A 25,137-nucleotide genomic window follows, 5' to 3' on the forward strand; every position below is an offset into this window, starting at 1 on the left:
AATCAGAAAAAATGTGTGATGTATCCAATCTTCGCCTTTCATGATTCATGAATTTAAAAAGTTGATGTTGCAGCAGCTGTTTGTCGGCGTCACGTTGCAGAGTAGTGTGATGAGCGTCCTTTAACGCGAAATATTTCTGACAATTGTGGATGTATTAATTATATTGTTATCATGGACGTAGATTTGCTTAGACCAGGAACGGTGCCGATTTCGCCGGATACGATATTATGGTTCGAATTTTTATTAAATCCTTCTTTACTGCAGAAGCACCTGTCAAAACCCTTCCCAGGTAAACATAATATATATAATATATTAAATTAAAACATATTGTCAATAATCAATAAATATATATTATATCAAATAAAATATTAAATATTAGATAATAATTAATATATGATATTAAATGAACTATTTTATTCATTTAGCACACATTGTGCAAATAAATATTATTTAAATAATATCTTTTATATACATTGTGATTTTTAGATCCATCGGCAACAGATTTGATAATTAAATTTATGACAATAAATTCTGATCAAAGAGATATTGAGCCAAAAACAATTGAGACCGAATTAAATGATATAAAATCTAACGGTGCAGCCAAATGGTGTCATAAAAATTTAGCATTGAAGATACTTTCCTTGAAAGTAGCAGCATATATCAAATGGGACTTGGATATATTGGAAAAGAGGCTACCTCTGCCAATACAGTTAACATTGCTACAAGATCTATTTTATATTACTGCCGATGTCACGGTAGAGATACCTACAATTCCAGAAATCTTTATAGAAACAGCTTCTGATCAGGTTCTGTTTACATTGGTATTATACCACAGATGGCTTTTAAGAGCAATTATTTACAGGGCTCTCAGTAATAAACAACCAAAACAACAATTACTTCACATGTAAGTTTTATTTTCTTAGTATGAATTCTTATATATTGTGTTTTACTTGTGTGTAACTTGCGTGTAACCAATTTAAAAAAATTTAATTTATATATTAGACCAGGTACTCAAGAATCGACATATGTACCTCCAAATATAGTGGATGATATAATTAGGAAATTAGAAGCACACATACCAAACAGTGTAAGTGTCCTAAATGCTGTTTTACAAATGTCAGATATAAAACCAAAGATTCCTTCATTTGATACTTTTCAAATGTTGACCGAAGATAGTACAGAAGTTAAGCAAAATTGGGAAAATATGTGCCTGATAAACATAGATGAATATAAATGTCAGGTATGAAATTTACAAATAAAAATATTATTCTGTCTCTTGTTTTGATAGAATAATAAAATATTTATTTTTTTCTTAGATACATTACGATCTCGCGATGTTTCATTTATTAAGAGAAGAGTATCAAGATGCAAAACACCATATTGAACAAGCTAAAGAATTGTACAATAATTTTAATCCAGCAGAAAAAATAGTGTATTGTAAAGTGCAAAAAGAATTTTTAGATGGCTGTTGTTTAGCATGCGAAGTATCACTGGAAGATATTACACCCAGTCTTACACAGCGTTTGCAATCCTCTATTAAGGATCAATATACTGTAGGTATATTTTTGTGATATAAAATATAAATTCGACTTGCGTTATATATTCTTGAATAATATATACTCACAATACACACACATGCAAAATCTGCAGAATATATTGCAGATTTTGCAAGCAGATAATGTTTTCAGGGAGATACCGCAAGTTTATAGAGATAATTTGGAACTAGATGTGCAAGGTGGGTTGGTTAACAGAAAATTCGTAGTTGCCCGGGATCTTCTGCTACAAATACAGAGCTTAAATCTGGTTAGGAAGATCCTTGACAACAGCATAATATTGGGTGATTACATAACGGAAATTAAAGCAGCTGGCACAAAGGGTCTGGATATCTTATTTTGGGTAAAACATAATTTTCACACTTTTACGAATATTTATTAGCTTTAAGTAAATTTAAACTAATTGTACTGAATTATAATTAATAATTTTTAAATAATAACTTTTTGCATTCTAAACAAAATTAGTTTTTCTTAACATTTTTAACTGTTGTATTACTTTATTTATTTTTTTTTAACTTATATATATATCAAAACACACAGATTTCCATTTTCTAATTATTATCTAGAATAAAATTCTTTTTTTTGAATTGTTAAGCATAAGTTAATTATTTATTATATTATTATATTTTATTTGATGCTTTAGGCTTTAGATAATGTGCTGGAAAAAGCAACAGTTGTAGATAAAAAACGAATTTCCCGTTACCTTCTTTATCTTATAAACACTGCTGATGTTGAAGGATTTGCTTCAAAGATACTCAACAATTCTACCTTCTCGTCGTTATTCGATGAAACGGAACTCGCTGTCTTTCAACAAGCAGTTACTTCCAACGAAATTGTATTACCAAATTTATTGCTGCAAAATGATTGGGGCATACCATCTGTACCATATATACGTACGTATAAACTATATGAGAAAGAAGAAAGGAAATATTATTAAGACATTAATAGATATTTTATTTTATCTTATCAATTTATGTGTCACTTCGAAATGCCAGCTTTGAAATTCCGTTTCTTTATTTACAGAAAGTGCGAGAATCGAAGTGTTCGAATTGGAACAGAAATTGATAGAATCATACGATTGTCACACGATCCGCGAAACATTGATCCACTTGGATGGAAAGAAACGTATGAAACCATTATGGCATGTGAATAGCTGTTGGGAATTGCCCATACCATTGCAGAGTGTAGTAATGTCACTTCCCAGAGGTTTTATTCAGGATTACTCTTACGTCCTGCTCGCGAAGAGTCGAGAATTAGTGACATCCAAAAATTTTGATAGCGCTATCGAGCTATTAAAGATGCTAGATAAAGAGCTACAGGAAAATATGAAAAGTGGAGGCTCGCTGGTTTTCAAATTGTGCAAGCTAGTAAGCTGGGAATGCCTCCTTGTCGAGATATGGAAATGTTTTAATGCGTGGCCGGCGACAAATGTCTGTATGTACACGAAGAATTACAAATACTTGTGCGTAAAAAAAAAAAATTCCTAATTATTTTATGTTACAAATACACTATATATATTTCAGGTGATATGCAAAGTATGGTCGCACGAAGCAAACAGTGCCTTGGTGCGTTAGAAGCATCCGATCAGCTGATTCCGCGGCAAGAAATAATAGAATATTGTGTTGTTTTTCTTTTAAACATGGCTGAATGGGATTATCTTACTAGTTTGGAAAAGCGTTGGAGTTACACTGAATTTGCAGCTGCTATCAGTGGTGTTTGCCAAGACATTGTCAAATACAAGGGAACTCGAAAATTTTCCAGGGATGCATGGGATATGAGTATGTATGTTAAAAATCGCATATATATATGTCACTTGTTATAATATATCGCGTGTTTTTTTAGTTTTAGTCGCATTTGGTCCTAATAGAGATCAATCACAGAAACGCAGTAACAGTGGAAGTTCTGGCAGTGCATCAAGAGACATCGCTGCTAGTATCGCCGTTACGCTTACTCGACTACGAGAACCCATGGTTCTTACTGTAGTAATATCATTGTTGGCACGTTTGCGCAATGTCTTACGCGATGAGTCTAGTCTGGAATTATACACACAGTATCTATCGCTTTGGCCTGCTGGAGTACCAAAGTGCGTTCACTGTATTATATATTATTTTTACATTATATTAATTTACAAGTTGAAATTTATATTCTTGAAAGATAAATTTAGTATATCTTAAATTTGTTCTCAAGTTATATAAAGTCGATCATTTTATTATATTTAAAATCTTAATATTTAATATGTCAACTAATATATTTTATGCATTAACGATACTTAAAATTTTAATAATATTTACACAATTTTATATTTATAGTGCAAATTCATACAATATCAGATATATTGGAGAACTATTATTTCAACTATTGACACAGGCTCTAAAGTATTATCCTTGCAATGTACCTTGGTTGAGATTAATGGGTGATCTCAATTTCGGTATGTTTCCATCATGTCGCAAATACATAGTATTAAATACTCGTGCATAATAATGTTGCTTTATTCTCTTTCTTCAGTTCTAGCCTACTATGAAAGCGCAATGAAGTATTACCTGGAAGCTATTATGGTAGCTAGTGATTTATTCAGTCAACCGACACCACGCACACAAATAGACGATCTTGTTTACAGAAGAATGATCAAATGCTGCGCTCATTTACAGTGTTACACCCAAGCGGTTGTACTGTGTCAATTTTTAGAAGAAGTAGATTACACTTTAGCGTTCAAAATGGCAGGCAGCGATCAAAAGAGCTGTGCTGCCGCTGACGCTATGGACGCATATTATCATTGTATCTGGGACACAACAATACTCGAGTATCTTATATATTTACATACAAAACGCGGAGAACATCACAGAAAGCAACTCGCGGTAAATTAAGAAAGAATAATATAACAATAATGAAATAATTACGAAACTCGATTAAATAACTGCATTAAAAAATATAATATTATATAGGTTCACTAATTTTTTACTTTCTATTCAAATTTTGAATAGCAAACATGTGAATATATCTTTGTATAATATAAAAACATGTGAAAAATTTTATTTTACAGATTAAAGTCATTGGACTATTGGAATTAAACTCTAACAACAATGAAGAGATCCAGAGAGAAGCGGCTAATATTCGGAAAGCTAAGTTTTTAAGGGCGTTAGCAAAGCAATATGTTTATTAAAGAAATATTACATATATTTATATGTTGGACGAAGAATTTTGTATATTGCCATACGAATATAATGTTTTACTGTATACTATGTGTAAATGTGTTATGCTTTTATTTAAAAAATGACAAAATAAAGATTTTTTTAGTTTATACATTATTTAAATAATTAAAACATTATAAAATGCGCTCTTGAATACCTTGCACTATTTAAATCTTTTTATGTAATGTAATCTGGCAATATATATATATATTCCTTTTTAGAAATGGATGGATTACTAAAAAAGCATTTAAAATTCGCGGGTTTCATGTTTAAGATGAGTTTCTAATTATCATCACAAATTATCAAATTAGTTGTAAGTTATTTGATATATAAAATGTCCCAAAGATTGCAAATTTAATAGCCGACAGCACCTGCAATAAATTTCTGTGCATTAATTAAAATAAAATTCTAACACACAAACAATACAAGTGTATTGTCAGGTTCATATTCAGAAAAAGAAGGAGACTTTTCTTCTTCGATGTAAAGATCAGTTCATACGCCATGAATGGAAGGCTCTATCATTTGACGTATGAGTTAACATCTAGAACAAACAACGTGTACAATACGTGTTTTGTGAAAAAATTACACTCTCGTAATGAGTACCGCAGAGAATTCCGTAAGTTTTTATTGTTAATTGAATTGTTATTTTATAATATGATATGTGCATTGTAATAAAAATAACTATTATGTTTATGTGACATTTATATTATTGATAGACTGATAGACGTTACAATACAATATTATAATCCTTTCGTCGCGTATGGTACATCGAGTATAATATCTAAGATTGTTATAAATTAACGTGAAAATACCTATATGTAAATATATATATATATATATATTTTTTTTTTTGATGCATTCATAATTATATTCCCGAAATTTTTAAATTAAAACGAGAAAATTTCGTTTTCATTTAGCCAAAATTTTTATTTAAAAATTGGAAATTTTTTTGTAAAATTTTTTGACAATATAATCTTTTATAATATAACAATATAATAATGTAATTTATTCTTTACAAATTTGTTCTTAAGCATCTTTCCTTTATTAAAACAAAATAAATGATATTTATTTTGCAGGTAATAAAAATCAATAAGTGGGATGGTTCGGCTGTGAAGAATGCTTTGGACGATGCAGTCAAAGATGTACTTACAAAGAAATATAATTACATAGAAAATTTTGCTCTTCTCGATGGAAGATTGGGACTCTGTGGGATCAGTGTTACAATAGCTATTATAGCATTGTTGTGCGATTATCTATATCCATTCCCTGCTTCTAAGCCTGTTTTAGTAGCCTGTGTTTCTCTGTATTTCATCTTGATGGGATTTTTGACATTGTATACAACATACAAAGAAAAAGGCATATTTGTGGTTGCAATTCAAAGGTAAATTTATAATCTTTTCTAATTATAATTTATAAAATTATAATCCTATTAATTTTATAATTTATTAAATTATATCCTATTTTCATCATTATTTAAATCAATTATTTGTCTCTTTAAATCTTGTTTATATTATTCAAATTGTTTTTAATATTAATATGAGATTAAAAATCACATTTAATATTAAATACATAATAAAAATAGATTTGTGTATAATATAATATATTTATGATCTTCCAGAGATCCATCAGGCTTCAACCCAGATTTTATTTGGGAGGCAAGTTCCTATTTGAAAAAATATGATGACAAATACAATTTGGTGTTGTCGGTCAGGAGTGCTTCATCGGGCAATATTAATGAGACAACAGTAACTAAATCTGTTGCAAATTTCATCGATGTTAATGGTGTGGTGATTCCAGAATTGATTGAAACCATTGTGACGAATATGCATGACAGTCTAACATCACAACGCAAGGAAAAGTAGCAGTGTTCAGATATTTGAACAATGAAGTTTCTTTCTTTTCTAAATATAAATAAATTTGATATGTATTACAGTTTTTCGTCCATCTTCTGAAATATGCAGTCCATACTTTCACATTTCCAATCTGATATAATGTTGTAAATAACACATAATAAGAATCCAAACATTTATTCCTTCATATATGATGTGTGAATGTTACAATTATTATATATTCATTATCTAAAAGGAAGAAAATAAACATTAAAAGCATTTTCTAGGCAAACAAGTTTATTCATGCATTTATTATTTATTTTTATTCCCTAAAAAGCATTACTGCTGAAATTATTTATGTACGATATATATATATATATATATATATATATATATATATATATATATATATATATATGAATATATGGATATCTCTCCGCTTTAAGTATACGTGGTGACTTGTATATATCGGTTTGTTGTCGAATGCGACTGTTCTCATATTTCGGCTCTAACTTTTATTATTTCAAAAATTGAATAAAACAAATCCGTTCTTTTACAATACTTAAAAATGACAACGCTCAGGCCTTTTACATGCAACGATTTGTTCAGATTCAACAACGTGTAAGTAGTTTCTCAAAAGTCTGTTTTTTTAACCTAAAATTCAATTGAACGATTAGGACACAAATCATTATATTGGCGATTATTATGATTATATTTATCATTTTTTTTAGGAATTTGGATCCGCTCACAGAAACTGTATCCTTTATTCTGATTAAAAATTAGATTAATGTATTACTGACGAGTACTTTTTTATCGTTAACTCTACTTGTTATTGTGTATATTATATTAATTTTAAAGAATTTGATGAATATTTAAAATACATACATGCTTAGAAAAGATTATTTATATTAACATAATTTTATTCATGATATTTTGTATTGAAAATAGATCATTGATCACTAAAAAACTAAAAAAGTAATTTTGATATTCGATATTTTGTTTTATTGATATAAATTGAGAAGTTTCAACATATACTTGTTCATTTTTCACATTTCTATTCAGTATGGACTTTCGTTTTACATGCATTATCTTGCACATTGGCCAGAATATATTCAGGTAGCAGAATCTCCAAGCGGTGAAATTATGGGCTACAGTAAGTTTACTCAGTTTCATCATATTTTTATAACATTGTAATTCTCTAATGTGATTTAAAATTAATATTATTATTTGGAAATCATCAAAGTCATGGGAAAGGCGGAAGGTCACGGAGAAAATTGGCATGGTCATGTAACAGCTCTTACAGTCTCTCCTGACTACAGAAGATTGGGCCTTGCTGCGATGCTAATGAAGTTCCTTGAGGAAGTATCAGAAAAGTAAATGCACAATATTTTATTTTATTTAAATTATCACTTAAATAACTTCAGTATTATCTTTACTACTAACATGCTATTTCTGTCAATATTTTTTTATGTAAATCAGGAAACAGGCATATTTCGTGGATCTTTTTGTTAGGGTGAGTAATAAAGTTGCAATTACAATGTATCAACAATTAGGATACATTGTGTACAGAACAGTATTGGAATACTATAATGGGGACCCGGATGAAGATGCATATGGTAGATATATTTTGAGAAATCTAAGATATTAGATCTTTATATATGTGAAATTAATAGAGATAATATTGTTTTCTAGATATGAGGAAAGCACTGTCAAGAGATGTAAACAAGAAATCTATGATTCCATTAACACATCCTGTGAGACCAGAAGAGGTAGATTGAAATGTTAATAAAATCTAATATATAATACAGGATGAATATCGTATCGTTCAAATTTCTTGTCTCTCATAATTGTGCGAAACAGGAGATAAACCAAAAGGTAAATTACACAAGACATTTCTGTGCAGAAATTATTATAAATTGAGAAATATATGCCACGAGAATTTTTATGATTTTTCTTATTTATGTAAATGTTTCTCATATACATTCTAAGATTATCAATAAAAGTCCCTTGATAGAGATATCCTTTTATTTTATCAGCTTAATTGTTTCCAAGTGAAATGCAAAAAAATAATTCAGCACTCGATATTAACGTTCCTACGCTTGTATTAATGTGCAGTTTATTTGTTCTCCTGTACAATAGTACACAATGTTTTCCATTTGTTTCGCTCGTACCTTTTTTTTCACATATGAATAAATAATAAATACAAATGTAAGATGTGAGATAGGCTTGGTAGAATGCGATCCAGATAGAGCTCGATTGTGTAAATTATTAGCTGTCTATTTTGATTCTACTAATTTTTAGAAACGCAAGTCCATCTTTATGATGATATTTACACGAATGAACGAGTCTATATGTACGATTTTTTTCACTACGTCATATGATACCATAGGTGCTAATCACCCGCGAATAACATTTGATGTCGCATACGATATATTATATAAAAAATTAAGGACAAAATGTCTCTCATTCTTGCATATCTTTGTACTGCTCTCAATAGTTTGAGGTTCGAATTATCCGTACAAACGTTGCCTCAGTAAGTATGCTAAATGAAGCCGGGCGCATTTTAGTCTATTCATATATTCCCAGACAATGTAAACGATCTAAAGGAGATTGCAAAGATTAATCTTTGAAATATCCTTTTGATGTCTTACGAAAAAGTCCTTCGAATTGAGATCCGCTGTTCAGATCATTTTATTCCATCGCAGGGAAATAGGATCGTGTAATAATCTCGGAAATTACAAAATCATGTAGAAGTCTTGTACGTATTGCACGAAAGCCCTACTTTCATCCGCGCTCATAATTTGTAATCGCTAAAAGGAAGACGTTTGCTAGTTACGTAGGATACGTCGAACGTGAGTACAAAATTTCTCTCTCTTTCTCTATGTGTATATATATATGTGTGTATATATATATGTGTGTATATATATATATATATATATATATATATATATATATATATGGACACGCTATAACTGTTACGTATATTTTAATACACAATGTTGCACACGTATTATGCGCAGGAACGCGCGATGTTAATTATTAAATAGTAAATTACGTTCCCAATGTTACATCTATTTGTGTGTCCTTGTAAAAAAGAGAAAAACATCTTAAATAAATATCGGATGTGAGACTAGCTGTTATTGAAGTTAAAATATAATGGTATGTCAGATTTTTCTGTCTATTAATTGTTCTCGCGAGTAGCCTTATATGTAAGAAGCAAAAAATGGACATTCAAAGATAAGAATAAGAGAAAATATAATCAGTCTCTCTTTCTGCCAATAAACGGAATGTAAAATTGTTCCGTTTACTAGATCTATTTATCATTTTGCACTAATGTTCTAATTGTTAAAGTAAACTGCGTTCTTTTTCTTTTATTTTAAATTCTTTTTTCGTTGCCTAAATATATTAAAATCAAATCTAGACAAAATTAAATTATTATACAAATTTAATATTAAAATTCAATTTATAATTATACAACTTATATACAATCTCGATTGTATCTAAATTCTCATTCAAACTTAATGTCATTTAATTTTAAATTTGTATGCATATCTAACAGAATAAATTTATTTAAATAAAATAAATTTAATCCATCGAAATTTTGATAGAAATAAAAACGCAATAAAAAAACTAATAGAGTTGGGAAAAATTGTGTTGTAAATTACATGACATAGTGAGACGATACTCACATTCATTGTTAGGTCGCAATGATTTCATAATTCGATAAAATTGGAAAGGAACGTATATCGCTGTGTCATTCGATATATCCCTAAACATTTAATAACTTTGATTAATATATACACGTGATACGTGAATACGTAATATTTTACGCGTCTTTTTTTTTGCTTTTAATTTTTGGTATATAAATACGATAGTAAAAATCTCAGCGTGATACTTAGTCGCGGGATGAAACTATTCGATGTGTAATCGCGCATACTAATTATAGGCAGTGTTACAAATCGATTTTCATTTCAACCACTTTTTAAGCCACCTGTATGATCCTTTATAGTTAGCTCTCTTGCTGCTAATCGTTAAGTATTTACATTGATACGATCTTAAAAATATCGATACTAATTTACATGCATATTCGACATAAACATAAATATGATTCAAACGTGACTGCGATTGCGCTTCGCAAAAAAAAAAAACGATGCACCTCGCGCATTTATAATACTAATACTGCACTTTTACGCTGCCTTTATATAATACAAATGACAAAATAAAATATGCATCACAATAGATACATCCGCATATATTCAAGAAATATATTCCCAGAGTCTTTCTCAAAATTAACACGACCGGCTTTCTTATTAAGGTCTTTGGTGATCTGGCGTCGATTTCAATATATCAGGTTGAGTTGGAAGACAGCTTGAACCTATAAAAATAAAGCTCGCTAAGCATTTTGTAAAGTAGTAATATTAAAATTAATTAGTTGCTAACAACACTTATAACGCTGCTGTTTTGTTAAACAAAACAGAATTAGTTAAAATCAATTAACACTTTTTTTATTTATTTATATTAAAAGAAATTAATTCTGAAAGATTGACCATCTATCATTTATAATTCAAAAAATAGCTACTTCATGTAAATTTAGATTGATAATTTTTTCTTTTTCATTTCTGAATATTTTTTTACAAAATATTGAAATTTATAATTTGATTGTAACACGTCTTGTAATTTCAAGGATTTCTTTTTCACTAACCAGTCGCAGGTCTCAGAGTGGATTTAATAGATCGATGTGATCCATTGCGAGTTAGGGTATTCATTTGTGGAGTGCCTGGTAATGCGTGGCCCAGTGCGTTCATATAATCGGCAATTAACAACGTTATTTCCAAAATCTGAAACAATTACGATGCCGCAAATATATAACAAAGATGAAATATTTTTCTGAGTTACTAAGCTAAGCTTTTTCTAAGCTCTCTGCAATGTTATATGATATACGCACCTTGGGTTTAGAAAGCGCAAACAGGAGTTTCTGTTCGGCCGCACCTTCGTCCGGGCAAGCAACGAGCATAAAATCATCTAAACAGCCACCAAAGGTCACTATATTCGCATAATTATAACGGCACATGCCCGCCATTGTTTGTAGCTCAAGTAACGTTACACTGTCTTCGCAAACCGCTATCCAAACGGTCACAGGATCGGTTTGTTTTAACTGAAAAAAGTTAGATTTAGACTAAAATTTCAAATCACACATACATAGATTAGTTATATATATATATATATATATATATATATATATATATATATATATAAAACATCCTCATTATACCTTTGCTTGGTACAGGGTAGCTCCAAAGAAAGGCCACTTTCTGGTGCATGTGAGATATATACGAACACAATCCAATACACTACGTCCTTTCAACCCGATCCACTTTTCTTGCAATTTCTCCTGCAATTCTCTGACAGAGGAAAATAATCGATTAAAAGTTAAAATAAAAAATGCATATACATAATATGCTATTTAAATAAACGTGTCCAGTAGTTTAACTGAACTATAAATTATTCACCTCAATTGATCGGCGGTAATGTTAGTCCGATAACGTATCGGATAAAATTTATCCAAGGCTTGGAGCACGAGATGATGCGGATTGCTTCCGGGACCGCTGCCACGTGCTTTGTCGTTGTTATATTCTCCAAAATCAATCTGAAATTAATTAAATAAATGAGATCGTACAAAATAATGAATTAAATTATTTTACAGGCAGTACAAAATTAATATATTTATAATTATTTAACATTTTATATAAAATATATAAAATTTATCTCGCATATATAAATCATGTATTTAATGTAATTATACCTGTGCCATTAACGATGCCAGTTCAAAGGCGAGGTCGCGATTTAAGGGAAACTTTCCTTGTACAACTTGTTGATTCACTTGATAACATAATAAGAGCCTCTCCTTGTCTGTTTCCATCTTAGCAGCTTGGCGCCAGTAGCAACGTGATTTGTAGGTCAGTTGTATCACTCGGGTATTTTCGAATTTCCCCGAGCCCTTCTCCCGTAATGCGGTCTCCCACTTTGAGATAATATCGCACAGCTAAAATATAAGTTTAAATCTTAAAGATTCATCGAATCAATGCTGATAAAGAAGTAAATTTTTTTATATTCTATTAAAAATTTTGAATTATTTCGCAAGTTCAAGTTGAAATACAAATTTGATTTCGTAAATTCTAATACTATGCATTTTCACGAATAATGTGATAAGTATAATATTATGAATTTTATCTCATCGTTTCACAGTTTCATATTTCATTCATTTTTACAATTTTACCTTCGCTTGCAGGTCGATGAAATGTTCGAGGTCCTTTTCGATCGGATCATCGCTGAATAGCGTAAAGCCAGATTGATGAACGTCCCTGCAGCCGATTTCTTGATTAAGGGTGTTCAGAAATTCCTCTATCGTCGTACTACCGTCGAAGCTCACGACTTGATACGTGCCATTGAGAAAGTGAACCGGTATGGCATGCGGCAATGAATGATGATACGGATTCTTCATTAGTATTGACAGTACTTCCATTCTCGAGGGTTTTACCTCTCTACCGCCATTCTGCAACGTTCTCTCCAAAGCTCGCTCGCAGTAAGCCGCATATTTGCCGCATTCCGTTCTAGTGTAATGCGTAATGTAACGTGATACAGAATAAAACAGTGTTAAATGAATATTATAATTGAATCGATCATTGCAGAAGAGATGAATTTTTTGAATTTTTTAGACTATTTATAACACAAAATTTGTTAAAATGGATTCTATCTATATATGTTTATCGAGAATTAATTATATCATTATTATACGTTTCAAGTTCTGAGCCAAGCAAGATTCGTGCATGATCTCCAAATCTTTAATTATATATTTGCACAGAAAAGAAATGAATGAAAAATTTATGTAAAATAAGGATAGAATGATATTATTAAGATTAATGAATGTAATAAAAGTCCCATCTTATCTCTCAAGCATTCAGAATCATAAAGATAATAGTTTTAAAGCTGCCTTCCTCATTGGATTTATAATAATTTTGAAGTTGATGTAAAATCTTCATTTCTTCTCTCTCTCTCTTTCACATTTAAAATATAATAGACTCAGAAAATGATATAAATAAAGTTGCCAAAACTGTCGCTTTTGTGAAAGATTTTTCTTCTTATGTTTCTTCGCAATGATCGAATCGCTCCTTGGGATCAGCTGTCACTCACTTGCTGTCGGCGTTTCTCTGCAGATGCAGTTTCAGGTACCACAGTAGCCGATTGTTTCTGGGTAGAAAGAGAGAGACGGCGAGTGCCAGGAGCTGCCATCCCTGGATAAGCACGTACTGCGCGGGATTAGTTTTGCAGTCCAAGATAGTGGAGGTCGAGTGGCCCTGCATGAGCGGAGGACTGTGAGAAGTCGAGGCCGTTGATTGTGCGTCCGCATTTTCACCGCTGCCATTTGCCGCGGGACTTTGCGTATCGCAGGTGAAGAGCGATTGCGTGGCGCAGAGGAGGAGCTGCTGCAATGGTATGCTGGCATACTACTACGTCCCTGAATATTATATATATTCAGCCAATCCTATAGCTTACTACTTTTCATCCTCGTCAAAAGGTAAACGCGTTAACGTTTTACTTGCGTGATTACGATTGCAAAGCTATGGCAATTGATCAAATATCTATCTCAATATTTGCATTTTATTTTATATTCGTTATTTTATCATTTTTCTTTTTATTATATATACATTAGTTTTACTGTGTCTTATTAATTTGTAAATAGATATTCATTCTCCATGTATGTACGCATTATGCGCGTGTATATTTTGGAAAAATAGGAGGATTAAAAGAGAGAAATAGAGAGATATATGAATTCTGCCAAATTAAATTTTTGTTCTTCCAAAGAGTGAGAATTAGTTCGAAATAGTTGACATTCTCTTTTTTTTTTCTATTCATCGTATTAGCACTTAAATATATAATATTTAATAAGCACAAACACATCATTGAACAAACAATTTTTGGTACAACAGTGCCTTTACATCTTTAAGAATTTGAAAAAATTAATTTAAATTTGATTTTCTCAAATTCTCTTTATTAAGATAGATTTTTCATTTTTCTTCCGTGAAATAAAGTATAATAATATTTTTTAAGTGCATGTGGAGTACAAAAAAAATTGCTTTGTGATATTCTTGATTTTTCTTAAAAAAATTAATTATTTATTCTCACTAATAAAGAACTAAAAATAAGCAGAAAGAAAAAAATTCGAGATTATTTTTATAATATAAAAACTAAAAGTTTATAATTTTGGAGAATGAGAATCTCTATTAATTTCCTTGAATATATGATTTTTACTGATACAGACTAGGAAATAAATTTCATTTGAATTAATCATATATTTCGGTTAGTAAATAAGCACGAGAAATCGAAATTTCAACGCATAACGTGTTAATTGAATAAAACGCGTATAATAACTCGGTATAAACCCTCAAAATCGCAAGAAAAATGTGAATGAGAAAAGCTCTTATTGCTTTTAGGCCACGTGAATCAACCGCACCAGCTGTAAAGCGTTGCGTTTACGTTTATTGACGTTATATGAGACGAGTGAGGCACTTTCCCCGTAATTTTGCGTCAGCGATGCAATATTCGTGAATATATCCATGTACTATGTATCTTTTTTTAATATCTTTTGGCAAAGGAATGAAAAATATGAAAGAAAAGAGGAAAAGTTGACAGAGAGGAAAGATAGAGAAAGGAAAAGAGAAAAAATCGAAACAATACAAAAATCCAAAAGATATTTTTAAGATGTCTAAAGCATGTTTTTCTTTTTAGTTTGCAACACTTTTTAAACATCTTTATATTTTTACAACATCCTTTGGACATTCATATTGTTTGGAGAAGAAAGGAGAAGAGGTGAAAGGTAATGGATTACAAATTTCACTTGTTAGAATAATCTATTCCGTTGATAAGAATCTAAATCTTTAAGCAGCATTCAAACAGAGAATATCCAAATAACTATTGCAACTATTGCAAAACGGAACTCATGAAAAAAAGGAATCTATAAAAATGTTTTTCTGTGTGTGTCCTCATGTACACCAACATACCATTCTGCAAGTGTGCGTGTGGCGCGAAACGTATTTTGACAGATCTCATATTCACAGGAAGCGAGTAATAATTACTGTCTGTACTTTGTAACGTACGCAAGGATTAACAGAGATGATCGATAAACATCTATGTCGACTATAATAATATCATGAATCGTCGAAATATGTTCGGCTCACATGATGGACGTTAGGGTAATTTGATCGGGTATGATGTATAAATATTAAAGTATATGATAAAAAGTAAACGGAAAAACTTAACACCATCGTGATATGTAACAGAATTGATAAATGCATGCGATTTTATATAAAGTGAGAGCCTAAGAGACAGCACACTTAAAGCGGCAAATGAGAATTAAATGTGTTGAATGATTGTTAAAATTAAAAATTGTCGTTGAACTTGGTCAAGTATTATTACTGCGATAGAACGAATACACTTTTAAGTATTATCGGGTGGCATTCTTAGCTAAAGCATTCCGCTAAACCAATACTCGTCAACTTTCACGCCCAAAAGGATTATTTGTAATACTTGACTAAGCATATTCAATGTACCATTTTCCGCGTTGAAAGAAATATCGTTCTCGACTGAATATGATACCATCATCAGAACATGAAGTGATGAATGAGATAATATAGATGAGATCCATCCAAGTTTTGATAAACGAATGATCGATGGGTATTGTTCTAACTTTAAAAAATGGTACAGGATGGTTGAGTGTTTTTGTTAAACAATAAGCAGGACTTACAACGCGCGCAGTACCCAGTGACACAAGTCTGGCGGCCTTTTTTACCTGTACGCCCAGACGATGTTGCGTGTGACGACTTGTCTGCTTTACCAGTGCACATATAAATTCAGATTGAAGTTCAGGCTGATCTAGGCATTGTTGCAATGCGTTTTGTGCTAGAACCACATGGTAGTCGATACCTGCTTGCTCTACTGCCACTGACATAAATAGTTGACAGGCCTGTGACGATTAGACGTATGTAAGATTATTAATGATATATTAAGCCTGTTCCCTTTAGCTACATTTTTACATTTTTTTTCTACATTGAAAGTAAAAAAATCCATAAAAAATTCATATATCTAGATTATAAAACTGAAAGATTAAAAAAATATAGCTAAGAAAAACAGATCTTATTATAGAATATTGCTTATAATTAAAGGCGAGATAAGTGACGTTTATGTTACCTGAAAATTGAATTAAAAATTTATATGAATTTCATAAAATTCTTAAAATGAAAAAAATATATTCATATTTTGGGAAAAAGAAAAAAAAATATATAAAAATTATAGTTCTAGCTATACAAGAGCATAATATAAAATTTGTATATATGATAAAACATTCGAAACAAATAAGAATTAAAATTTTTAATTCTATGATAAAAAGTTAGGCAAAAAAATTTAGCACAAGTTATAAATAAAGTAATTGCGAAAGAATTGATAAGGAATCGTATCAACCTTGAAAAGCTTTATGGCTTCGGTTTGCAGGGATTCGGAAGTCAGACTGGTCAGCGGACTAGTGATGCACTCTTTCGCGTGTAACAACAGAGGATGCCGCCACAGACCGCCACTGGGATCACCATCGGTTTCCATTAGTTTTTGCACCAGTTGCTCATACGGCGTACCCGCGCTCGGTCCGCCGCCAGATACTACCGTCAAATGATAAAGCCAGTTGTCCTTATCTTGCTTATGCGGCATCAGTAGATATGTCGGACCCTGATGCGTGGGAAAGATGCCAATCGTTCTCTCGTGTGGACACTCGGCGTCTCTCTCTTCACTGTCGCTATCCGACACGTGTTCCACCTCCTCTACTCGAGCGTCCCTCATGTTAATTTGGCCGATAGGATTCTAAAATAATCCAAGAATAAATTGAATATATTAAATATAACACAAGTACATTCAGAAAAACACAACATCTATGCTATTATTGTCAAATAAGCAGTATGAGTTTACCGAACAAGAAATGATCAGTGAATAATTTCTTGATATATGCAACATGATAAAATCTTCATAATATAATATATTTATAATTAGTGTAAAAGATCATACGAAATCCATCCTATATATTTTGTAAATATATAGTATTTCTTTGTTAAACGCTTGTCAAGACGCGTAATCGATTAATATTCAAGCAAATTCAGCGATCATTTGTTCAACATTGCCACTTATTACATAATCGTACATTGTATTTTCCGAATGCATTTTGAAATAATATATATTCGTAGATATACTCACCGTATCGCTGGGGCACTTAAAATAAAGGAACATCTTGCCGATAAGAACGCACCAACATTTTTTTGCATGACCATTTTTCACTTTTGTCAACCAGCCTTGTATCGTTGGCTTGTTATCTTCCTTGCTGAGCAGAAGTTTCGTTGCGTTTCGCCTTTGCACGTTTTGTAACACTCTTATCCAGTCTTCCATCGTAGCGATACAATCCGCAGTCAAATAATATGTCTTCTTACCAGTGGCTATTTCGAAAGTGGCTGCACCTTCAGCTCTGTTAATCCTGAAAAATATACAAAAATATACAAAGATATACAAAAATATACAAAGATATATGAAACTATTTCTACGCGTTTCTAGTAAGAATTAGAAATTAAACATATTCGAAAATAATATTAAATATATTCGAATTAAAAATTAAATTTATGTGTATATTTTTCCATGTGTTATATATAACTATTTTTTGAAATTTATTTTTCTGTTAAAATAATGTGTCAATTAATTTTAAATTCTATCTTATATTGCATATAAATACCTGCACACTTCATCTAAGATTATTTGGCCTTGGGGTTTTCGATTGACATCATTTTGGCTTTTCCAATACGTCAATACTCCATTTTTCAACACAAACCATCGTTTTCGCCAAGTTTTTAATTTGCCACCCAATTTTGCCAAATGACCTGTCTTCTCTAACGATTCCTGTCTCTTTGGACTTTCGCCGGAAACGCGCATCAGCAAACTAGGCATACTAGATTCTAAAGACGTCGAACTGAGCGCGTCGGGAGGTATCGCATAATCTTCAGACAATCCTGACTCGAGAGAAGTATCTGCAAATCAAACAAACTTAAAGTTGTTGGGTGTCAAATATTTTGTGCGTGTAACTGAGCATTTTCATTTTTTCTGAATACTTGATTAATAATTTATCTTCTTTTAAAAAGGAAATCTAATATTAATCAAAACGCAAATAAAATATTATTTTATAATTATTACTTTTAATACAAAGAATTTATTTTGAATATTTTCCTCTCTTTGAAGATAAATGAAATAATTTTAAAAACGTCGATGAATGCTTTAATTCTTTTTATCACTACACATAAGTGATAAGCTGTTAGGACTATTTTTATCTTATCATAAAATGGATAAAAGAAAAATTACGTTAATCAAACTCACCACGTTTTACACTTTTACTAGGGGACCCGCTAGAACTTCTTTTCGCGGGGCTCAGACTACTAGTGGTTTTAATACTTTTTGAAGGACTGCTTCCGCTACCGAGGGAGGAATCCGTGTTGTCGGATGAGCTATTAGTAATTCTGGTATTGGTCTCGGTTTGATTCGGATGTTCCTCGCCGTCCGAACTATCGTCAGAGCTATCGCCGAAAGGCATGGATCTGATTTGACTGGCACGTCCTTTGAACAATTGATATAATAATGACAAATGTAAATTTATTTATACAAGTCACATTATAGAATATTAATTAATTGTCAAGTGCAATTTTTGTTATTTAATTTTTGTTTTGTTATTTCTGTATTTTTCTTTTTATGCTGATTCGAAAAATTTAAGTAGTATCTTTATAATCTACCTTTGACCGTGGCGTATACTGGAACAGAAATATCGCAGTAGCCTTGAGAATTGTGTGCCGTCAAGTTGTGTCCCGTGGCTTGGGAATGCTTTGACGAACTCGTGTTGGTCATCGTGGAAGGTGCCGACTCCTCGTTTGTCGGTGGACCGATGCCAAGGCCACCGTCCGCTACCTATAAACAGTTACCGAGATTGTTAGACAAGAAAAGAAAAGGAAAACCCGTTTCAGAATTAAATTAATCAAATAAATAAATTTATCGAATTAATAGAATCGAGATATATACAAAAGAATATTTTTTCTCTCAAGATGTCGCAAAGACTGCAAATAAACAAGTACAAACTTTACGCAATTTTCGCTACAGACGATGTAACGTCTTTAAACGATCGAGACTATCGTCGCTACCTGATATATTTTCGCCTCCCAGCTGGGAAACCTATGCAACGGCGGGGTCGGCGGACGAGGGCCTTGCCCGCTTCCCTGCAGCCAGTTCATACCCTCTCGACTAGGCGTATATATCTCGGCATAGTCGTGCACCGCTTCCGAGCTTCCGCTGTCTCTGCTCGCCTCCGAGACGCCGGACATATTCGGCAGCATCACTAGATTCTCCACCGCCGCGGCTAATTCCTCGGACAGCAGACTAAGGAAGGAAAGAAAGAAGCGGCAAGTATAAAGCATAGAATCAATTCAATTGCTCTCTGTACGGTGTATTGCGTGTGCGCGCGGCTCTTTAAAATCCATTAATGTCTGTTAAATTATGGATGCAATAAATTTGATTCAAACATGAAATAAATGTGATGTACAATAAAAAATATCACACACAAAAATATGGAAAATAAATGATAAATTGATGAGAGATAAATAATAGATACATGTGATAACAAAAATATAATAAGAGGAAGGTCGACGGATCCCCTCAGGAAGTCCCAGGACGTTACAGGGTACCACATTTCGAAAACTCGGGCGCCGCTATTACGTCGTGAGGCCTCCCAAGGAGAATTGAGAGCCGGATACATTTAGTGTTTGTAAGAGTAAAAAGGATTTAGCCTCATATCGCGCCAAGCGTTTTACATTCCGCGAGAATGAATGACGAGACGGAGAGGAAGCTTTACCTCGAATCCATGTTGCTGGCGACGACTCCTCGTTGAATGGTGCCGCAAGCGGACAAATGTCTTCGGTGCTTCGTGCTCGTGCTTTGTGGTTCTGCCACGATGTTCTGCACGCACTCTGGTACCGTCTGCGGCGTACCCTCCAGACTTTCCGATCGTCTACGATCGATACGTAAGGTGGGATCCACTTCCAGGGACAGCGATGCTCTCGTTGGTGCCTGCGTTTACCAAAGTTTTCGTTAAGAAACTATTTCGTCTCTCCATCAAAGTTCCAAAGTCAAATAAGATAAAATATTATAAAATATATTTCTTTTTTTTGCAAATAAGTAATTACGAATAAAGATACTAATTTGAAAAATATATTATAAGTTAAAAATTGATATTGATGTTAAAGAGAAAAAAACGCGTCAATGACCGAATTATTCTCCAAGCAAAGAAACTTACAGGTGGTTTGAGTCCGATATTGGTTATATGATTGCGCAACAATTCAAGCTGCTGGTTGCACTTATTATTTTGTTCTCTCAAGTGTTGGTTCTGCTGTTCCAGTTCTCTCAACTTATTAGTGACCCATTCCTTTATTCTTGCTGCCTTCGCTTCCACTTGCCTGGCGTCTTGCAGCCGTAACTGCCTCTGTAAACGAACAACGATAACTGCTCGATAAAATAACACAATCTGTGATATTACTCAGTCGAACAATCATCAGATAACTCAAGGAATTACAGATAATCTAGAATATCCAGGAAAGAAATCGTAATAATCTTTGAATAAGGAGAGAGAAATAATGCTTAGATATAAATATTATTAGATAAATGCAATCGTGATCAGGTGATTACTTATTTGAATAGTAAAATTATCGCTTTTCAAATTCCGTGATAATTGCAATTGCAGAGGATTACTTGATAAAATTGTTAATAAGATAAATTTAATATATTTTTTTTGTATGTTTTCGAAAAATAGATTCCTGTAGTAGACTATGAAAGCTTTACCTGTTCCTCGACTTGAGTCTCTAACTTTGAGATGCAGGCGCAATGGACATCCTCGATCTTGTCATTTTGTGTCCCGGAGGTCGACGGTAGCGAATGCGGCGGAGAACCAACGCCGGATGTGCTCAGGCAGTATTCACCCTTCACCAGCCGCTCCTCCATCATCCGTACCTAAAAGCAAATAGTGCAGGATAAGCGAGAGTTCAATGCTTTATCGCCTTGTGCTTCTTAGCGACAATGAATTCAGTTCATAGACGTGCATAATATTATCGATATTATATAGAATGTTTCATGAACCTAGCGAGCCACTTTTCATCTTTCTTTCATGAAAACGTCGAAGGACATCAATTGATCATTTTTCTATACCTTTGAATAACTGATATCTTGAAATCATAAATCTAACCCAAAATAAAATCTATTTAAAATTAAATAAAGTTTATTGTTTGCAATTTTTTTTGGAAACTTAGAGTTCACGAAAAGAAGATTTTCAATTTAAGTTTTATCGCTGGACTTAATTGTTAGAGATGATAATTTTCTTATATATCACACATACACACACACAAATTTATAAATAAAATCTATACATAATATTTCTAAAAATATTTTTCAATGTTTATCGTTGTGTTTTCTCACCACATAATTTATATAACAGCTTATCCGTTAACAAATCATACAGTTCACATACTTTCGCTAGTTCTTCGTCCAACAATCTTCAAGAGCATCCAATCTTGCTAATAGAATAAGTATCATCGCCGCTAATAGAGTCCAATGAACCAGATAATTGTCAGGAAATTTTGCTTGCTCGCAAATAATTGCGAGTCAAAGACACCGCACAATAGTTATCGAAGAATCTTCGGTCTCCCGAGAAGAAGAATCGCAAACTAGAGATACCAAAGAATTATCACAGAAAAAACTGCTTGATAATGAATAATCGCGACTAGAGACACTAAATAATTACTGTAGCAAATAAGTAATAAATACTCGGATCAAGCGAAACTATAAATCGAGATCATATCAATCGTCATGTAAAACAATTACCGAGAGAATTCGGATGACTGCGAATAATTGCAAACTGAGGACACCAAAGAACTAGCGGTATATTAAATAATCGTACGCGAAAGTAACGGAAGCTCACCATGGAGTCCGTGATAGACGAGCGATTTTAGCGGAAAAGCGCGAAGCAAAATTCGCACGAGTGCGTAAGTAAAATGACACGTTGCGTTTGCGTGCGTTATGTTGCAATGAGAGAGAAAGAGAGAGAAAGAGAGACAGAGAAAGAGAAAGAGAGAGAGAACTTGGTGCACGCCGGGGGAGGAACCCTTCCTACAGCGCGTATCGTACGTACGTATGGCGTTTACACACGGTATATATACGCGAGCGACGAGCTACGAGTTTCGTAGAGCAGCTGTCAAAAATCGATATCGCGCGCCTTAACGGCACGACAGAATAAACGGCGCGAACGGAAACGAGAACGAGCGAGAACGAGCGTTCTGGCCACGGCGACTAGCCGAGAGAGAAAGGGGCTTGAGAGAAAATCAATACGGGGAAATCCTCTCTCTTGCCGAATGTTTTCCCGAGGCATGTGCCTCTCGTCGTCGTCGTCGTCGTCGACGTGCATGTGCTACCCGACTTATATCGATCTCTCCCCGTCTCTCTTTCGCGCAACCCCCCCGGTTTTCTCTCGCGCGCGTCCGTCTTTTCTCGTTTTCGTCCTTGCGGTCTTTGCGATGACGCGACGCCGGCAAAAGGGAATCGACTTCTATCCTGGCGAAGTAACGGTTAATTTTCTAATGATTAATTTCGGCGCTTTTGTGTAAAGAGTGAGCGATGTACAGGATGCCTCGTCGCTGTTGCATTCGTTAACGACGAATTTGGAGTAGTTCATTTTGTGTCAAACATTGAGAGCGATTATCATTTTTTATTGTAATTGTTTTCAAGTTTTTTCACTTAATTTTTTTACATATATATTTTTTTAATTTATATATTTATTAAAAAAAAATAATTTATTTTAATATTGTGTAAATCTCTAAAAGCAATTGTGTAAATTTTATTATATGTATTTCTTTCCTCATTTCTATCTCATGTATAGAATTTTATATTATGTAATAAATTCACTTTTATACTTGACGTTTCACAGGATTACATATAATAAATAAAAGTAAATAATATACATAAAGATAATTTAATTTTAATAATTCGATTAAATCATCAGTTCTTCTGCTGCCATCACGGTATCTTACCCTGGTTAGATGCTGCCATGGTAGATGATTTTTTAAATTCTAGCTCTAATTCCTTTTTTTATTTTTGCGATTTGTCGAATGATTTCACGAAATACAATCCCTTTGTCGGAAGTCGCAAACCGAAATCTCAAATAAAAAAAAAAGAGAAGAAACAAAAATAATACGACAAATTTCGCGGAGAAACACGTGCAGAGAATCTTGTCGTCTATTCGCCGATGAAGATCGCGCCGAACTGAAGCGCGCGAAACGAACAAACACCGAAGGGTACGTAAACTGCGGGGGTTTTCTAGAGGCGGTGAGTCACACGTTTGGCTCATGGCCAATGGGAGAATTTGTGGATGCTACTCTTATGCATATACTTGCGACAGACAACCACCGTGGGTCAAGCCGATGACCCTGAGCTAAGCGAACTCGCTCCCTAAAAGCGTCTGTGATAACGATAATCGGACCGAAAAAAGGCCACGAGTGCCCAAGATAAGAGATATCGGGAAAAATAAATTTTCCAAACAATTAAACGAGAATTGATTGAAATTTATACAAGCGTAGGGACGTGCAATCTCTAACAAAATATGTAGAAAAATATTTGATTTCCACTTCACCTAATTTTTCACACATTGACTGTTTCAAGAGAAGAACCAAGCTATAGAAAGGACGACTTGGAACAGACTTTAACCGCGAGTGTTGCTCTCCTTTTTGTCTTGGGGAAACGTCTTGAAATTTATCGATCTGCTCCATTTGTTTCTCGTTAGCGCAGGCTTATAGGAAGAAAATGAAAAGGAGGATTCGCGAAAACGATTTGCGCTTTAATAGTAGGTGAAGTTGGAATCAACCATGTTTGAATACCCGATATATGTACAGGATGTGTGAATCACCAATTCCATGATTCATAACAATATGTACAGGTCTTCTTGTTTTTTTAATAAATATATATGTGTCTTAATTGTTTTACATCTGTGAAACAAAAACTATAAATGTTATTTTGAATGTACACATATATATACATACATGTTAAATTTATATATTAATATTTATATATTAATCAATAATTATATATAATATTAATATTTATATATTAATCAATATTTATATATAATATTAATATATATTATATATAAATAATATTTATATATTAATTTATACATTAAATTTATATATTAATATTTATATATTAAATTTATATATGTGAATTTGTATATCGAGCATAAACTTAAATTATATATATAATAATTATATACATAAATTAAATATAAATTAAATTATAAATATAATTAATCCAGAAAATAATAATTTATTTTGTTGAAGGATCTACATTACAATTTAATATTTTGAAAGCCAATGCAAATACTCATTCATTTTACTTTCAGATTATTGTTGA

At 32.5% G+C, this 25,137-nt stretch overlaps 4 protein-coding genes across 11 annotated transcripts in view; 3 read left to right on the forward strand and 1 right to left on the reverse strand.

Moving 5' to 3' along the window:
* Nucleotides 1-67: 67 nt before the first annotated feature.
* On the forward strand, nucleotides 68-4,825 carry LOC105252771 (integrator complex subunit 8). The gene is made up of 12 exons (XM_025408465.1): nucleotides 68-289; nucleotides 487-904; nucleotides 1,003-1,240; nucleotides 1,317-1,553; nucleotides 1,651-1,896; nucleotides 2,197-2,446; nucleotides 2,577-2,987; nucleotides 3,077-3,331; nucleotides 3,396-3,636; nucleotides 3,863-3,981; nucleotides 4,059-4,408; nucleotides 4,594-4,825. The coding sequence occupies exons 1-12, from the start codon at nucleotides 172-174 to the stop codon at nucleotides 4,711-4,713; spliced, it is 3,003 nt and encodes a 1,000-aa protein (XP_025264250.1). The 5' UTR covers nucleotides 68-171; the 3' UTR covers nucleotides 4,714-4,825.
* Nucleotides 4,826-5,251: 426 nt separating this feature from the next.
* On the forward strand, nucleotides 5,252-6,870 carry LOC105252770 (probable signal peptidase complex subunit 2). Its single transcript, XM_011260335.3, has 3 exons — nucleotides 5,252-5,357; nucleotides 5,818-6,122; nucleotides 6,360-6,870. The coding sequence occupies exons 1-3, from the start codon at nucleotides 5,337-5,339 to the stop codon at nucleotides 6,601-6,603; spliced, it is 570 nt and encodes a 189-aa protein (XP_011258637.1). The 5' UTR covers nucleotides 5,252-5,336; the 3' UTR covers nucleotides 6,604-6,870.
* A 130-nt stretch (nucleotides 6,871-7,000) lies between these two features.
* On the forward strand, nucleotides 7,001-8,588 carry LOC105252768 (N-alpha-acetyltransferase 20). Its single transcript, XM_011260334.3, has 6 exons — nucleotides 7,001-7,191; nucleotides 7,302-7,326; nucleotides 7,633-7,723; nucleotides 7,814-7,943; nucleotides 8,050-8,186; nucleotides 8,263-8,588. The coding sequence occupies exons 1-6, from the start codon at nucleotides 7,139-7,141 to the stop codon at nucleotides 8,346-8,348; spliced, it is 522 nt and encodes a 173-aa protein (XP_011258636.1). The 5' UTR covers nucleotides 7,001-7,138; the 3' UTR covers nucleotides 8,349-8,588.
* A 1,581-nt stretch (nucleotides 8,589-10,169) lies between these two features.
* LOC105252767 (uncharacterized protein CG43867) overlaps nucleotides 10,170-25,137 on the reverse strand; it is a 64,633-nt gene continuing 49,665 nt past the window's right edge. For 4 of the 8 annotated variants that reach the window (XM_025408480.1, XM_025408481.1, XM_025408487.1 and 1 more), the window contains exons 4-21: nucleotides 21,526-21,693; nucleotides 20,984-21,169; nucleotides 20,543-20,757; nucleotides 19,836-20,070; nucleotides 19,434-19,605; nucleotides 19,024-19,260; nucleotides 18,389-18,680; nucleotides 17,863-18,136; nucleotides 17,086-17,475; nucleotides 16,373-16,591; nucleotides 13,762-14,054; nucleotides 12,848-13,181; nucleotides 12,374-12,613; nucleotides 12,081-12,217; nucleotides 11,843-11,972; nucleotides 11,516-11,725; nucleotides 11,273-11,408; nucleotides 10,170-10,945 (exon numbers count right to left, since the gene is read on the reverse strand). In XM_025408480.1, the coding sequence (XP_025264265.1) occupies nucleotides 10,881-10,945; nucleotides 11,273-11,408; nucleotides 11,516-11,725; nucleotides 11,843-11,972; nucleotides 12,081-12,217; nucleotides 12,374-12,613; nucleotides 12,848-13,181; nucleotides 13,762-14,054; nucleotides 16,373-16,591; nucleotides 17,086-17,475; nucleotides 17,863-18,136; nucleotides 18,389-18,680; nucleotides 19,024-19,260; nucleotides 19,434-19,605; nucleotides 19,836-20,070; nucleotides 20,543-20,757; nucleotides 20,984-21,169; nucleotides 21,526-21,693 (3,933 nt within the window). In that variant the 3' untranslated portion in view covers nucleotides 10,170-10,880. The remainder of the gene's footprint in view (nucleotides 10,946-11,272; nucleotides 11,409-11,515; nucleotides 11,726-11,842; nucleotides 11,973-12,080; nucleotides 12,218-12,373; nucleotides 12,614-12,847; nucleotides 13,182-13,761; nucleotides 14,055-16,372; nucleotides 16,592-17,085; nucleotides 17,476-17,862; nucleotides 18,137-18,388; nucleotides 18,681-19,023; nucleotides 19,261-19,433; nucleotides 19,606-19,835; nucleotides 20,071-20,542; nucleotides 20,758-20,983; nucleotides 21,170-21,525; nucleotides 21,694-25,137) is intronic. The other 4 variants (XM_025408482.1, XM_025408485.1, XM_025408483.1 and 1 more) reach the window with 4 other exon arrangements.

The sequence above is a fragment of the Camponotus floridanus genome, unplaced genomic scaffold (genome assembly GCF_003227725.1).
Source record: "Camponotus floridanus strain SB8 unplaced genomic scaffold, Cflo_v7.5 scaffold21, whole genome shotgun sequence".
Classification (NCBI taxonomy): Eukaryota; Metazoa; Arthropoda; class Insecta; order Hymenoptera; family Formicidae; genus Camponotus; species Camponotus floridanus.